Source organism: Dunckerocampus dactyliophorus, chromosome 9 (genome assembly GCF_027744805.1).
Source record: "Dunckerocampus dactyliophorus isolate RoL2022-P2 chromosome 9, RoL_Ddac_1.1, whole genome shotgun sequence".
Taxonomy (NCBI): Eukaryota; Metazoa; Chordata; class Actinopteri; order Syngnathiformes; family Syngnathidae; genus Dunckerocampus; species Dunckerocampus dactyliophorus.
Window position 1 is genome coordinate 20,146,140 of NC_072827.1, and position 14,899 is coordinate 20,161,038.

Consider the following 14,899-nt stretch of genomic DNA (forward strand, 5'->3'; position numbering starts at 1 on the left):
GTTTGTGGAGAAAGGAAATGTTGGAGGTGTGGGCTCTGTTGCTCGTGTCACCATTATATGTAGAGAAAGAACAAAAAATCTAAATGATTTAAATCAATCAAAGCTTCATTATTAGCCATCCATCAGGTAGCCAGGTGTTCTTAGAAAAGGCTTGTCACTTTGCAGATGAACATGGCCGGGGGCCGGCCAGTCACTTACTACATTATAGGCTGTCTAAAGGGAAACGGCCGTTTTCCGCCTGGTCCTGGTGGTTGGGGGTGAAGGGTTGGTGGTTTGAGCCCGCTCAGGCACGATATCATTTTTCTTTGTTGCAAAAAATTTAACTACGTTTAACTATGTAAGTACTACTACTAGGGTGAAGCAGTTTGACTGAAAATTAGGCATATTTATTTGTCCTGGCACAACAATTTGGCTCAGTGTAATCCATCCGTAAATCATTTCCATTTAATATAGTACAGCATAACATTATTTTTGGACAGTAAAAAATGCAGGGGACCAAAACTGCCTTTTGAAAAAGTGCAGAGGACATGTAACATCACTGCCCGCCCCCAAATTACGTGTGAAATGACTTGTGAAATATAACACATAACGTGACAATAATATTGTGTACTTATGCAAAGTGTTCATAAAACGCCAAGTCATTTGTATAAAACGAAGGCGGTGACAATTGTCTTCTCACTGAAATGAAAGACTGACAAAGACATACGAGAAGGATAATACTTTTTTTCAAGCGGTTATGCTGCTTTAAAAGAAATATAATCAAAACATACTGTAATTAACATATAAAAATATCAGTTTTAGAGGGCATTCACACGTTTTATTTATTGGTTACATTAGGTTGCCAAAAAATATAGACTTAAAATACACCTCTTATTAAATACTTTGTTCTTTACATTGTTGAATGTGCTGACTACAAAATCACACAAAAATTACCCCTGGAAATGTCCACGCTGTCCACCTGTTGACTATTCCATTTGCACAACATGCGTGTGAAATTGATTGTCAATCTGTGTTGCTTCCTAAGAGGACAGTTTGAGTTCACACAAGTGTGATTGACATTGTGATTGATTAAGTGTTCCCTTTATTTTTTTGAGCAGAGTATATTAGTTTTTAATATTGTTGGAAAGCATGTTGTATGGTTAGCATGTTGGCCACACAGTCAGGAGATTGGGAAGATCTGGGTTCTCTGTGTGGAGTTTGCATGTTCTTCCCGTGCGTGCGTGCGCAGATTTTCTCCTCCCACATTCCAAAAACATGCATGTTAGGTTAATTAGCGACTCTAAATTGTCCATAGGTACGAATGTGAGTGTGAATGATTGTTTGTCTATATGTGCCCTGCCATTGGCTGGCAGTCCAGGGTGTACCCCGCCTCTCGCCCAAAGTCAGCTGGGATAGGCTCCAGCATACCCGCGACTCTAGTGAGGATAAGCGGCATAGAAGATGGATGGATGGATTTTTAGAAAAGGCATAAAAATAATGAATACATAATAACAATATAATATACTGCAGAATAAAAATAGAAAATGACATAAAAATAGATGGGCATTCATTTTCAAAATTTTGCATAAGATAATATAATGAGGTGGTAAGTGAATTCTCCATTTTGTGCATGCATTGTTGCTTATGAGCAAGGATGAGTAAATGAATGCATGTGGATCCCAGCCGATGCGTTGGAACAAAGTGAGACATCGCCATCGTGCGACATTTTGTTCCTCCTCACATTTGTGAGTCTCATCTGAAAGGGAAAGTAAATTATTCCTTTCACATAATAGCAAGGTGGAGTGATCCTTTTAAGTACCGATATTGTCCGTCAAATTGCACAAAAGGGGGGCCGGAATAATGGGTTTCGTAGTCAAGCAGGTATGAATAAAACATTCTTTTGGGAAATGTGACACTGTCAGCTGTCAACTGTGCTACAAAAAAATGGAACTTATTAAATAATGTAGGTTAACAGAAGTTTTTAGACAGACACAATTTTAGATCACAGGATCAAAGAAAATCTGTGATGGCGTTCCTCAAGATTTGGTTCTTTGACCCTTTCCGGTTTTCTGTATCACTGTTGTCCATTAGCCATCTCGCTAGGAATTTCAAAGTGATTTTGTACGGTATCAAAGCATAAACTGACAATGTGTCATTCAACTTTTTAGTTCAGATCCTAAAAGCTGCTAATTTAAAAACAGTTTCTGAGTATTCTGTTCAACTTACTAATATGAACACTTGGAAAAGGGAAATCAGCGTGAGATAGATTTAATTTCCACCTATTTGGACATGTATTTTTATATATTTTAATATCAGTTATGGTTAAAATGATCACATATCTATGAATTTAATAATTCATTTCATACCTAGCGCAATTTCTCGGTAGGATTTGCTCTTTCTGTTCCTCTTTTAGAAACTGTCGCTTCAATGACTTCCTCATTCCATCTACTGGTGTTTTTTAGGAGATTGTAAAATGAATATTGTGCAGTAAAACAGGCAGCCCAGACAATCACCGACTGCAGAGGCAAAGACAAAGAAATATTTAAAAAATCCTAGTGATATATAAATATTTTTCAATGAAACTTTGAAGACCGTCATCGAACATGGTTTGATTCACACCTTGTTTCCCAGCGTGCGCAGTGACCGTGGTCCGATGAGCTGGATGCACCATGGGGACATTTAATGACGCATTGCTTCTTTTTTGTTTTGCAGTGGAGTAAATTTTGTGCACAAATTGAAATCGGGCGGCGGCAGAGAGGCTGCAGCTGTGTCGCCAAGACAAACAAAAAATAATAAAAATACTATTTCAAGATCAATTATAAGTCTTCTTCAGCATGGGACATAACATGAAATGCACCCGCATGATACAAGGAGAATATGCAAATTCTGCCTTTAAAAATGCATTTTTTAAAAATTGAAAATACATTTATAGCACATTAATACCATAAATGCTGTAATTATGGTGTGTATTAACCGGAAATACAAAGAGCAGCAACAGAACCAGTCAGGCACAAACTGCTCAGTCAGCATCAGTACGCACGAGTTTCACACCAACAGCTGAGTGGCACAACTGGCATTTAAAAGCGTATGTAGAGAAAGACAAAGCTGTTGAATGCTGGCCACTCTTGCAATTTGAAATGCAGCTACTGCTATATTGTGGAATTCATTTAAAGAATGACATCAGGAGATCGCCTACAACCACAGCTGTAAATGCAGTTGATTTTTTACGAAGCAACTTAGAGATACCGGCGGTTGTTGGTTTTTATAGACCACACACCTGGCAACTACAGTAGAAGAAAGTCTGTGGACGCATTCATTTGAGCAGTTCCAGTATGTGGATTTTTATAATTTCAAGAAATGCATAAAAAAAAATAAATAAATACAAGTAAAAACGACTAATATAAATAGAGACAATTCATTTATTGACGCATAAAACATCCTTCAAGACAATAAACCCAATATACGATCAGGTCTCTGCACAATGCTTAGTAAGCACTTATTTATTTCTATACAAAACATACGGAGGGGCTTTGCTCAAAAATCACAAGGCTCCTACAAATTTAATGGCAGGTATTCTGGGAAAGAAAAAAACAAAATAAGGTGGGAGGGGACAGCATTTCATTAACAAATACTTCCAAGCAATAAATATGCATTTATAAATAGTGTAAATTTACATCAAAATAATAATAAAAAACACTAATTAACTATGTGCAACCCTTTTGACTTGTGGCCTTTTGTCTACAAAAATTTCATGTCATCGACATTGTTCCAGCACATTCAAATAAAAAAAAAAAAACTGTTGCAGGGAAATGTTGCAAAGACTGCATCACTCAAATGTTCACATTACAAAAAACATTTCTTGTTTTTCTGTCTAACAATACAAAAATACCTAGTGGGTGATGGCAAAAGAAGAAAGAAGAATAGACAACAAAAAGTAGTCAGTAGTCATGTGATGATTTTAAACCATAATATGTACAAAGCTTTTATTCCATCTTTGAATGCGGCGTGTTGGCAAGTCCAGCTGGGCCGGCCGGCAGTAGAACAGTCAGAAGATGATGCCTTCCCCCTCCAGTCCACCAGGGGGCCTGGCAAAGTTGCATAGACGGGCAGCTTACGCACAGCTAGCTGCCTTTAGGGTGGCGGGTTCGCTACGGTTAAGAGGACTGACGGCTTACTTCCTAAATGTCCAAAGAAGGAACAAAAATCTGGACTCCACTGTGGTTAAAAAAAAAAGTCCTTACAAACATCATCAAGACGAGGAAGGCAAGGGGCTCGCCTGTGAGGAGAAATCCAAATATTTACAATGGAAACTGCCAAAAACACAGCACCGAATGCATCAGTCCCAAAAAGACTAACAATGGAGGACAATGAATGTCTCCTGTAGCTACGTCTCCACAGTAAGAAGACCAATTTTACCCAAGAGGAGACTGAGGGCAGTGAGAAAATAAAGCGCTGCAGCAAAGTGGAGAATGTCAAGTACAATACTCCAGCGACAGGCTAAGCTAACGTCAGCGTGCGTGTTTGTTTTTCCCCCCCCATTCTTAGCCATGCATCCTCATGGCTAAGTTACTTAGGTACTAGGAATAGCACCTGGTCCAGCAGGAACCATGCAGAGAAAAATAGGCATTATGAAGTATTACTATTATTAAGTACGCAAACAATTTCTCCAAACTTCCCTCTTGTAGTGTAATTAATCTATTACATAATAATAATAATTACCAGTATTAAAAACTGTAAACACCGGAAAAGCTTGCTTCCACAACCAGGGATGCTCTGATTTATGCTGCCGATTCCAATACGATCATCCAGGAGTGAAATCGTTAATAAGTTCCACACAGCACATTGTGCACGGGGATCGCTCCAGGCTGCAATAGTACGAGCCACAGGTGATCGGCATTTGTGATCGCCGTTGAAAGGCATGCAATTTTTCGCCGAAATCGTCTGATACTGATTGATGGCGGATGGATGGGAGCATCCCTACTAACAACCAAAAAAAAATAGTAGTAGTAACAGAAATAGATTTATGACTTAGATTCCTTGTTTTTCACATAAAGTTTGCAAATCCAGGCTTTTGCTTGGACAGTGAAGTTATGTTTTACTGCCACTGATATTATTATAATAATTATTATTAATATTAGTCACAGCCCAGGGTGTATCCTGCCTCTGCCCGAAGACAGTTGGGATAAACTGCAGCATACCCGCAACCCTACTGAGGACAAGCGGTATAGAAAAAGGATGGATGGATGATTATTATTATTACCAGTAGTTGTAGAAGTAGTAGTACTCTTTTGTTTTTGATCCCATCTTTTATGATCTGTACGCAAAGATCTTCAACTTGCTATGAACACAAAAGGCCTCTCTCTCAAATATCGTTCACAGATCTGTCTAAAGTGAGCACTTATTTATCTTGCACAGGTGTGCCTTAGGTTGGCCACAATAAAAGGCCACTCCAAAATGTGCAGTTTTATCACACAGCCCAATGCCACAGACGTCAGCTGTTGAAGAAGCCTGCAATAGGCATGCTGACTGCAGGAACGTCCACCAGAGTTGTTGTCTGTGAATTGAATGTTCATTTCTCTACCATAAGCGTCCACATAGGCATTTAAGAGAACTGCAGACCACGTGTAACCACACCAAACCAGGACCTCCATGTCCAACATCTTCACCTCCATGATTGTCTGAGACTAGCCACCCGGACAGCTGCTGCAACCGTCGGTATGCATGACCAAATCACATCTACCCAAACCGTCTCAAGGAAGCTCATCTGCGTGCTGGTCGTCCTCATTGGGGTCTCGGCCTGACGGCAGTTCGTATTAGCCGACCTGAGTGGGCAAATGCTCACATTTACAGTGTGCACGGCGTTGTGTGGGTGAGCGGTTTGCTGATGTCAATGTTGTACATCGAGTGGCCCATGGTGGAAGCGGAGTTATGACATGGGCAGGTGTATGTTATGGACAATGAACACGGGTGCATTTTATTGATGCCATTTTGAAAGCACACAGATTCTGCACTGCCTTTGAAGAGAAGTGGATCAATATTCCACAGGCCACAATCAACAACCTGATCAACTCTATGTGAAAGATGTTGATGTTGCACTGCGTAAAGCAACCGGTGGTCTCACCAGATACTGATGGATTATCTCAGCAAAGAGAAGTGCTCGCTAACACAGATTTAGACAGATTTGTGAACAATATTTGAGAGAATAGGCCTTTTGTGTACTTATAAAAAGTTGTAATCTTTATGTTCAGCGCATGAAAGATGGGAGCAAAAAGAAAAGTGTTTAGATCTTTGTGCAGTGTAGTAGCAGAAGAAGTAGAAGCAGTTGTCATATTATTATTATTACTTGTAGTAGTGGTCTGTATTAAATGTATTGAAGCAGTTTTCCTCCCTAATGAAAAAAAATAATAATTATTCATTATATTTATAATTTCAAAGATGTACGATTTGTAGCGAAGCCTTTTCTCCCCCCCTAAGTTGTCATCGGTGAAGTGGTTGGGGTATACATGGGGTGGGCCAAACGAACTATTTATTATTACTGTTAGTATAGCTGTTGCACTTAGTAGGGAAATTTTTGATGAGGAAAATCACTTCAGTATTAGTTTAAACTCATAAAATGTGAATATACTCCAAATAAAACTGTGACCTGTGTTTTGTACACACAAAAAATATATATTATTATTATTATTACAGTAAAGCACTAGTAGTCTTAAGCCACCTTTAAAAGGAGTAGGAATATCTCCATCATGGCTGAGCTCAACATGCGTGACACTTACCAGAGTGAAGTGGTCGTAGACCTGCATGAGGTCATCAATTTTGTACTGCTCAAGCACCACAAAGTTGTCCAGGTTAGGGCTCCCCCTACGGGCGCAGTCCTGGCAATGCACCACATAGGTCTTCCTGGTGTTGCTCTCGCTGGTCACAAAGAGCAGGTCGTACACCTCCACCTGTGTCAACCGACAAAAACACAGTAGTGTGTGCCAAGGAGACAAGCACTGCTGGAGATGGAGATGAAGTAAAACATCATTTATCCAGGTTTACCTCGCAAATACTGCAGTAGTGCGCTGGCTCGTTCTGGGTGCGTCCATGCCATACCAGCTCCTTCCCAGCAGCCAGTAAAAGCTCTCGCTGCATCTGACACTGCTTCAGAGTCCGCAGCAGGCAATACCTAACGTGCACACGTTGGCTTTGTTAAAAAAAAACCTGTTTAAAAAAAAATGCATACTGGCCACATACTGTATGTTGAAGTGACTAAAAAAATTCTTGAGCTTTTTTTGTTTATTTTTTTTAATGAACAGGATTAGAAAAATGGTGGAAAAGTAAAATGTGCCTCATTTTACATTTAAAAAAAAAAACATTTTAATTAATTTTTAATTAATATATATATATTTTTTATTTTAATCTCCTTGATTTAAACTACGTGGGACTAAAAGGTTAAATAGTCACGGTTCATAGCCAATTTCCAAGGTGAAAATGTAATTATCTTTTGAAAGAAAATTTTTTAAGCTTTAAATGAATAAATAAACAAAGTAGGTGGGTTGTGAAAAGTCACTTTTGCTAAATAAAAAAATATTAAAATGAAAATAATAATTCTGCAGCAGAGGGAGACGAAATCAAAGGAAAACCCATAAAGATTTGTTTCATTGTGATAATCAGTAAGAATTTTAAGGACTTTGAAAAGTGCTTTGTTTGTTTTTGTTTTGTTTTTTTTAATCCTGCAATCTTAAAATGAATGATTAGAATTTCCACACTACAGTTATTTGCTGCTATCACAACCGCAAACATTAAATATTATAATATTTAGGCAACGCATTAAAAAACTGCAATTCTCACTTGATCATTTCAAAGAGCTTGTGATCGGACACTTTGATGTTCCTGGCCAGGTTCCAAGACAGGTGGATCATGGGAACGATGGACTTGACACTCTGCAGTTTGTTCCACTCGTAGCGCTCCACCGCCAGCTTGTACTGATGAGCTGACATATCACACAAACAGATGACCAACCCGACTGAACATCTCCATTGTCAACAACGGGCTAGTTCAAGTTCCATCCTCACCTGTGAGGGGCCCCACATTCCAGGCAATGTTATTACACCAGCCGATGGCCTGCACCCAGTGGATGGTGCCCGTGTTAAGCCAAACCAGGTCCCCGGGGCGCTGGATGAAGCGGTAAACAGGCACGTTGGTCTCGTACAGGTCCTCCAGGTTGGGCCACCAGGACCCCATCAGGAAGTTGATGTTGTTCCTGTTATGAAAACCCACAGAAATCAGCATCAGAGCAATGGGAAAAATGCGTAGAGAGTGAGCTATGAAGACGCACGTTTCACAGAAGCTGTTGATGACACCCCAGTACGGTTCTGGCACTGCGAACCACTCGCAATCCCCAGGACCGATGTTGATGTTGACCGAGCAGAAGTTATTGTTCTCTTGGTGGCCTACAAAGCCAAGGGAGTCATCAGCAAGAGTAGCCAAAATTCTTACAATTTTTTGTCTTACCTGGTGTCCTGCTCCCTGGAACTTTCATGTAGAGCTGCACTGTGTTCATGCCCAGGATGGTGTGTCCCACGTGGCTGAGCAGATTGCCGGCTGATACCACCCTGGCGAATGCTGGCAGCTTGCTCAGCTCCTGGAGCTGCTGCTTCCACCTGAAACGTTACCAAAAAGCATGAGACGACTTGGAATGAAAGACTGCACATGGATGCCAATGCCAATCGTCCATAATCTATCATAAATAATGGTTACCTACTTCTTTTCATCCGAGAGGTCTATGTTGGTGCCAAACTTGATGTGCTTGAAAGGACATTTCCGCCGCCGTGATACACTGGCGCGAGGAGAGCGTTATCGTTAGACAAGAAGAAGGGAGGGGGGAAACTGTCCATTCCATAAAAAGGCAGGAAAAGCAAGTCACCCATCAGACGAGGCCGCTTCTGCTTCCATCTCCTTCTTCTTCTCATTCTCCTCCTGTTGCAAAAGAGTGTTAGGCAGCTTATTTGGAAAAAAGCATTAAGAAAGGAAGGTAGGGGGTTAAAGGTCCCCTATTATGCAAAAGTGACTTTTAAAAAATTAAACAAAATGTAGAGCCTCTTTATGAGCACCAAAGTGAGAAAAATCTATTATTTCTAGGGATGTCCAATATTGGCTTTTTTTTTTTGCCGAAAACGAATATCCGTTATTGTCCAACTCTCAATTTCCGATACCAACTGATACAGATATGTGTAACATCACATATCTTTTTCTTGAGTCAGATTGTTGTAAAGTAACAATACTCTTAAATGAGTACAGTTGTTTTGTTGGCTACTCCACCCATCTCTGAGTAGATCATTCATGCATGACAAATTTTATATAAGAATACATTTGTGTTTCTTGTGCCTTGACTTATGTTATTTTTGGAAATATTTAATTTATTTTTACTTAAAGGGGTATCGTTTAAAATACACGAATTTGCTGATAATTATTTTGATTGATAACTGTCTTATTTCTTATTACTTCTTATTTTATTGCATTGACACTACTATGTGCATGTATATCCATTCATTTTCTATGCCGCTTATCCTCACTAGGGCCACGGGGTATGCTGGAGCCTATCCCAGTTGACTTCGGGCGAAAGGCGGGGTACACCCTGGACTGGTCGCCAGCCAATCGCAGGGCACATATAGACAAACAACCATTCACACTCACATGCATACCTATGGACAATTTAGAGTCACCAATTAACCTAACATGCATGTTTGTGGAATGTGGGAGGAACGTGGAGTACCCGGAGAAAACCCACGCACGTACTAGAAAACATGCCAACTGTGTGAATGTATAAACTAGAGGTGATAACTGAAATTTCTTTGTAGAAAGGCGTTTTATGAAGTACATTTCCTTGTATTCACTTACAGCGCAGCCTTGCTCCATTCAATATGACGGTGACGCTAGCGTACAGCTCAGCAAACCGGCGCCTACGTACATGGTTTCCCATCATGCTTTGCTGTACTGTTGTTGTAAATAGCCACTAAGTTGCATGTTTAGAGCTCACATAGTTGTCGGTCATTCTGCATTATTCCTTGGTAGTGTCTTGTCTGTTGTTATCTACCTATTATGTTGCTGTGAGATGGGTTTTTTTTTTTTTAGATCTTTCCTTAAAAAACACCATGAGTACGACTAGTGTGTGCAATTATTCTCAAAGACTTAACTTCATGATGAAGCAAGTTCAGCAGTGTTGCGAATTTGCGACATTGGTGCTAAAAGCTCTGTATGGGCTTTTATTGTAGGGAAAAAAATGATACCGATGATGGCCAATATCACGCTCTTATGCCAGTATCGGTCCGATAATTATCGGTGGGCAATAACATTAGACATTCACACACTTCTGAGAGAAGAGGCACTCAAATTATTTCTTTTCAAGTTCAGGGTGCTGAGCAGGCTTCGCTACACATTATAAAATTTAAATGGTCTTCCTCATTTAAGCCCATATAATGGAGGTGTGTCCTAAGGTGTTCTCTACTGACCCGTAGCGACTCCTGGAAGGACGAGGCCTGGTACTGGGCGTATTTAATGATGGTGGTGTGCGAACGGCTGCTCTCACATCGCCACATCTTGCGGCTGCCACTGGGGTCCCAGTTCTCATCGGTGGGCTGGGCCAGCTGAGTGCGCACCTCCACCAGATGGTCAGGGTTGGCCTCCACCAGCGTCTTGGTGGAGAAGAGGCCCAGGTCTGTGCAGGACAGGAGCAAGCGTCGTGTCAAGCATTGCATTACTTCTTGAATCTGCATCATTAGTAACGTTCCGGGATGCTTCAGACATGCAGTTGACAGTCCTTTCCTCCAATCCTTTTTTTGTGCATAAATAAAGAAGGCGCGATGTGTCAATCATGCTGACAATCTGGTGGGATAAAGTGGTTGCATTGGCTAAGCTGTCAAAGGTAACTATGGCAACAACACAGAGAACATATATGTATGTGTATATACAGTATGTGTGTGTGTGTGTGTGTGTGTGTATATATACAAATCAAAAACTGCATTTTGTGGTCAGTTGTATTGTCATTGACGAATATTTAAAATACGGGAGAATCACTATAACGATGTTATTAAAAAGAATACATTCAGGGACTATTCAAAGAGAATTATTGGTCTTGCTTAAAAATGCACACATTTAGTTGGATTCATTGTTAAAAAATGATATGGCTCTCTCGAATATACATTTAAAATATGTGGCTTTCATGGCTCCCTTAGCAAAAAAGGTTCCCGACCCCTGTATTAGAGAGACAGAGACATTTATCTACTTTGGTCTGCCATGCAGTAATCATTTATGCTTGCAGATGGTGCTGTTGCTACATGTGTTGAATACAACCACAGCACACCATTGGAGACACACCCACAGAGATGTGCCAGACTGGATAAATGGTGACTTTAAAAAAATGCAGTTTCTTACCCAGTTTGAGAGCTCCTGCCAGGCCCCTGATGACAGTGACCGGGTTGGCAGGACTGGTGCAAAACTGATGGAGGGGAGGGTAGAAGGCATCCCTTTTGTTTTCCAACTATGTGACAAGAGAGGACACACAATAATTATTGTATTTGGTGACCCTTTAGTCTTCATCTCGGTACCTCACACTCACATAAATACTGGGCGTCGGTGGGTTGAGCTTGTCCTTTGGCAGAGGAGGTGAGGGCGTGCCTGGGGGTTGTGGCGGCGGACACTTGTCCAGGAGGATGCTGCTTGTTGACAGACCGTTTTTGCCAAGGTTTCTGCAGTGTCATGAGCCATGCAATTAGCAAAGTTGGAGATAACAAACAATGAAAAGAGTGCTAAAAGGGGGACGCTATTGAGTTAGTTTGGAAAAGCATCTGGAATTACGAGTACGACATAATACCAGGCACCTGTATGGACACCTGTACAGTCATGGAAAAAATGATTAGACAGTTACTTGTTCATTTTAATGCCTGATAGAAAGAAAGGTACCTTTGTTTGAACAAATATAACAATGATAACAAAAATAGCTCATAAGAGTTACATTTTTTGGCAGTACAATGCTATAGTTATTCATGTAAGAACTTAAGTGATTTTGGTTATTATCAATAAAACCATGGACGTTGCTAGATATATATTAACCTCTTATGAGCTACATACTGTATATTTGTTATCATCATCATATTTGTCCAAACAAAGGTACCTTTTGTTCTATCAGGCATTAAAATGGATCAATAAACTGAAGAAAAAAGGCTGGTCTAATAATTTTTTCCATGACTGTACGTACTACTGCAATTTAACCTATTCTGGAATATTAGCATTTTGCATAACTCCATTAATCTAAATGTGCTATAAATGCTTTAGCAGCTTAAATAGTTAACTTAAAAAAAAAAAAATGGGATGTCCAATGTCAGCTTTTTTTTTGCCAATGTCCGATATGCCGATATTGTCCAACTCTGGTTACGATATCAACCGATATGTGTAACATCACATATCTCCTGTCGTGGAATTAACACATATCTGTGGTGAAACTAATTGATACAGCTTCAGTAATTACCTTCTCGACATGGCTGTAAACAACATCTCGCATAAGCAAACTACCGTGTCTCCCTGCCGCTACTTCCGCAACTCCATAGACATATGAATTAAGTTTGGCCGATATGGACCTTAGCATGTATCCCGATATTTTTGGTATGCATGATGATATAATTAAATTCAAAACAAAACATGTGAGACAAAAACATAAATACATTTCATTTGTATTTATAAATAATTTATCTGCATCTTACACCAAACGCCGAAGCGAGAGGCATTGTTTTTGAGACTTGGCGGGGAATTGTTTTGTTTTGATCATTGTTGATTTGCTAGCAGGATTCTGCAAAAACTGTGTAACAGATTTCCATGGAAGTCTGTGGAAGGAAGCAGATTTATTATTTCTGCTGTTGGTTTTTCCATGTCCGATAGTTCCGCTGGTTAGGAGTGCAGCAGATTACCAGTCAAATTAGACATTCAACAACAAAAAAGGGGTGCAACCTCTGGTCTAATTAGTGCAGATTGAATACGAATGCGGGAAACACCTTACCTGCAGACTTTGAGCACCTCGCTGGAGCTTGGATAGATTGAAACAGAAGACCAGGGGGCCAGACCAGCAGGGGCAGAGTGTCTATATACCTCTTCAGGAGGCTTGACCTTTTGCGGGCACCGAGAGTCCTCCTTCCCGTTCAGCGTGGGCCCCTCGCTGTTGGAGTGGCTGTTAAGGCAGGAGAGGCTATCCGGTGCTGAGCAGGGGGAGCGCGCTGTGGTGGCAGACAACGGCGAGGATGCAGACAAGTGCTCCGAAGTGGCTTTGGCAGCGACTGGATGGACATTGTTAATTTTCTCTGAGAAACACCCTCCGTGGTTACTACAGTTATTATTGTCATTTGTTGCAGTTGTGTTGGCTTGTCCCTTTTGAAAGGCTGAGAGTTTAGGATTGTCTGAACTGGATGCGCCAGGGGGCGGAGAGGGCTGTGGCGGGCTTGCAGGGCCGTCCGTCACCCGCGGCTGGACGTGATTAGTCAGTCCCTGTGCAAGCATGGTGTTGGCGGCTGTGCCCACGCTGCTGCCACCGCCGTTGTTGCTGCTGCTGCCCCCGGAGGGCGCATTGTCTTTGGTGTGGACCCCTGAGGTAGTGGCGGAGTGGGGAGGCGAGGACAAGTGGTTGGGGGTGGACTGGGGGGACGTGGGGGACAAAGAAGAGGCCGAGGACGAGGCAGTGCAGGGCCCAGAAGAATGTCCCACCTGATTGAGAATGCCCGAGGAAGAGAAGGAGGTCTGGGGGGAGGAGGAGGAAGAGAAAGGGGGTTCTCCATTGGGACCTGCCGAATGTGAACCTGGACCTTTGTGAAACCCCTAGACAAAGACAAGGAGGAAGCACAAACAAATGCTAATGAATAGCTACTTTGAACAAACCACTCCTTTGTATCACATCAAAGATAAATCTAGAACATACCATGTCAGCCAATAGGGCCGCACGACTCTACCACCATTTTCTTGCTTCAAAATGAGATTTTCACTCACTCACACGCATGCGCACATACTATGCTTAAGCCAAAGAAATCCCACTTTTATTATCATCATCATTATTATTAGACTCCTCATTGTGTTATTCTGCTTAAACTTCCCACGGTCTTTCTGCCGTTTTTCACAGAGGATGGAAGGACGACCGACGGGGGACTTGAGCGAAAGATAAAACAATCCATCAAATAAAAAAAAATGGCATGCTTGCTTTCTCCACAAGACATGGATGCATGTAATAAAGACAAGTCAAATGAAAAGTAGGGCTGTCAAATGATTAAAAATATTTTTCAGATTAATTACATATATAAATCACATATATAAATATGACCATTTTAATTGTATTTTATTGAAGAAAGATAAAAGACAGAACAGGATTATATAGAGGGTTTCCGCTACATGTAATTGACAAAATAATTTAAAATATCATTAAAATGTTTGACTGCGCTAGGCTCCACCATACCCCGGCGACCCATGTGCAAAAGCATGACCTCACACGCATTTCCGTGTGCATAAGAATTGCTGCAGTGTGTGTGCTCTCATTGGCGCGTTTGTGACAATTTCAAGGATTTTATGCAACGAGAGTCAATATTTTCTTAGCCAAATGATCCTGCGTAGCAGATTAAGAAGAAAGAGGGCAAGAATTTTAGCTATGGCAGTTTGTGGAGAACTTGCGGTGACGTCTCTTCCGAGGAGAGTGCGAGTGTGAGTGTCAGGAACCGTGAGCTTTTTAAAAATAATTTTCAAATGACAAGAACCTTTGCCTTCATCAGTGAGTACCTTTATTCAAGTCTTGGTAAGCATGGCAATACACGCCTTTCGATGATGTATTGGTGGGATATAAGCAACCTGACCGTTCATACTGCAGTAGCATCGCATACATCTCAGATTTATATCTACATACGAATGAGGCCTG

General features: G+C 41.0%; 1 protein-coding gene across 3 annotated transcripts in view; it reads right to left on the minus strand.

Annotated features, from left to right (window-relative positions):
- Positions 1-3,378: 3,378 nt before the first annotated feature.
- kdm6a (lysine (K)-specific demethylase 6A) overlaps positions 3,379-14,899 on the minus strand; it is a 59,348-nt gene continuing 47,827 nt past the window's right edge. For all 3 annotated transcript variants that reach the window (XM_054786295.1, XM_054786294.1, XM_054786296.1), the window contains 13 exons: positions 13,010-13,818; positions 11,576-11,705; positions 11,392-11,497; positions 10,470-10,675; positions 8,885-8,937; positions 8,723-8,797; positions 8,473-8,621; positions 8,297-8,411; positions 8,034-8,221; positions 7,810-7,951; positions 7,018-7,144; positions 6,753-6,923; positions 3,379-4,255 (listed from right to left, as the gene is read on the minus strand). In XM_054786295.1, coding sequence (XP_054642270.1) covers positions 4,229-4,255; positions 6,753-6,923; positions 7,018-7,144; positions 7,810-7,951; positions 8,034-8,221; positions 8,297-8,411; positions 8,473-8,621; positions 8,723-8,797; positions 8,885-8,937; positions 10,470-10,675; positions 11,392-11,497; positions 11,576-11,705; positions 13,010-13,818 — 2,298 coding nt within the window. In that variant the 3' untranslated portion in view covers positions 3,379-4,228. The remainder of the gene's footprint in view (positions 4,256-6,752; positions 6,924-7,017; positions 7,145-7,809; positions 7,952-8,033; positions 8,222-8,296; positions 8,412-8,472; positions 8,622-8,722; positions 8,798-8,884; positions 8,938-10,469; positions 10,676-11,391; positions 11,498-11,575; positions 11,706-13,009; positions 13,819-14,899) is intronic.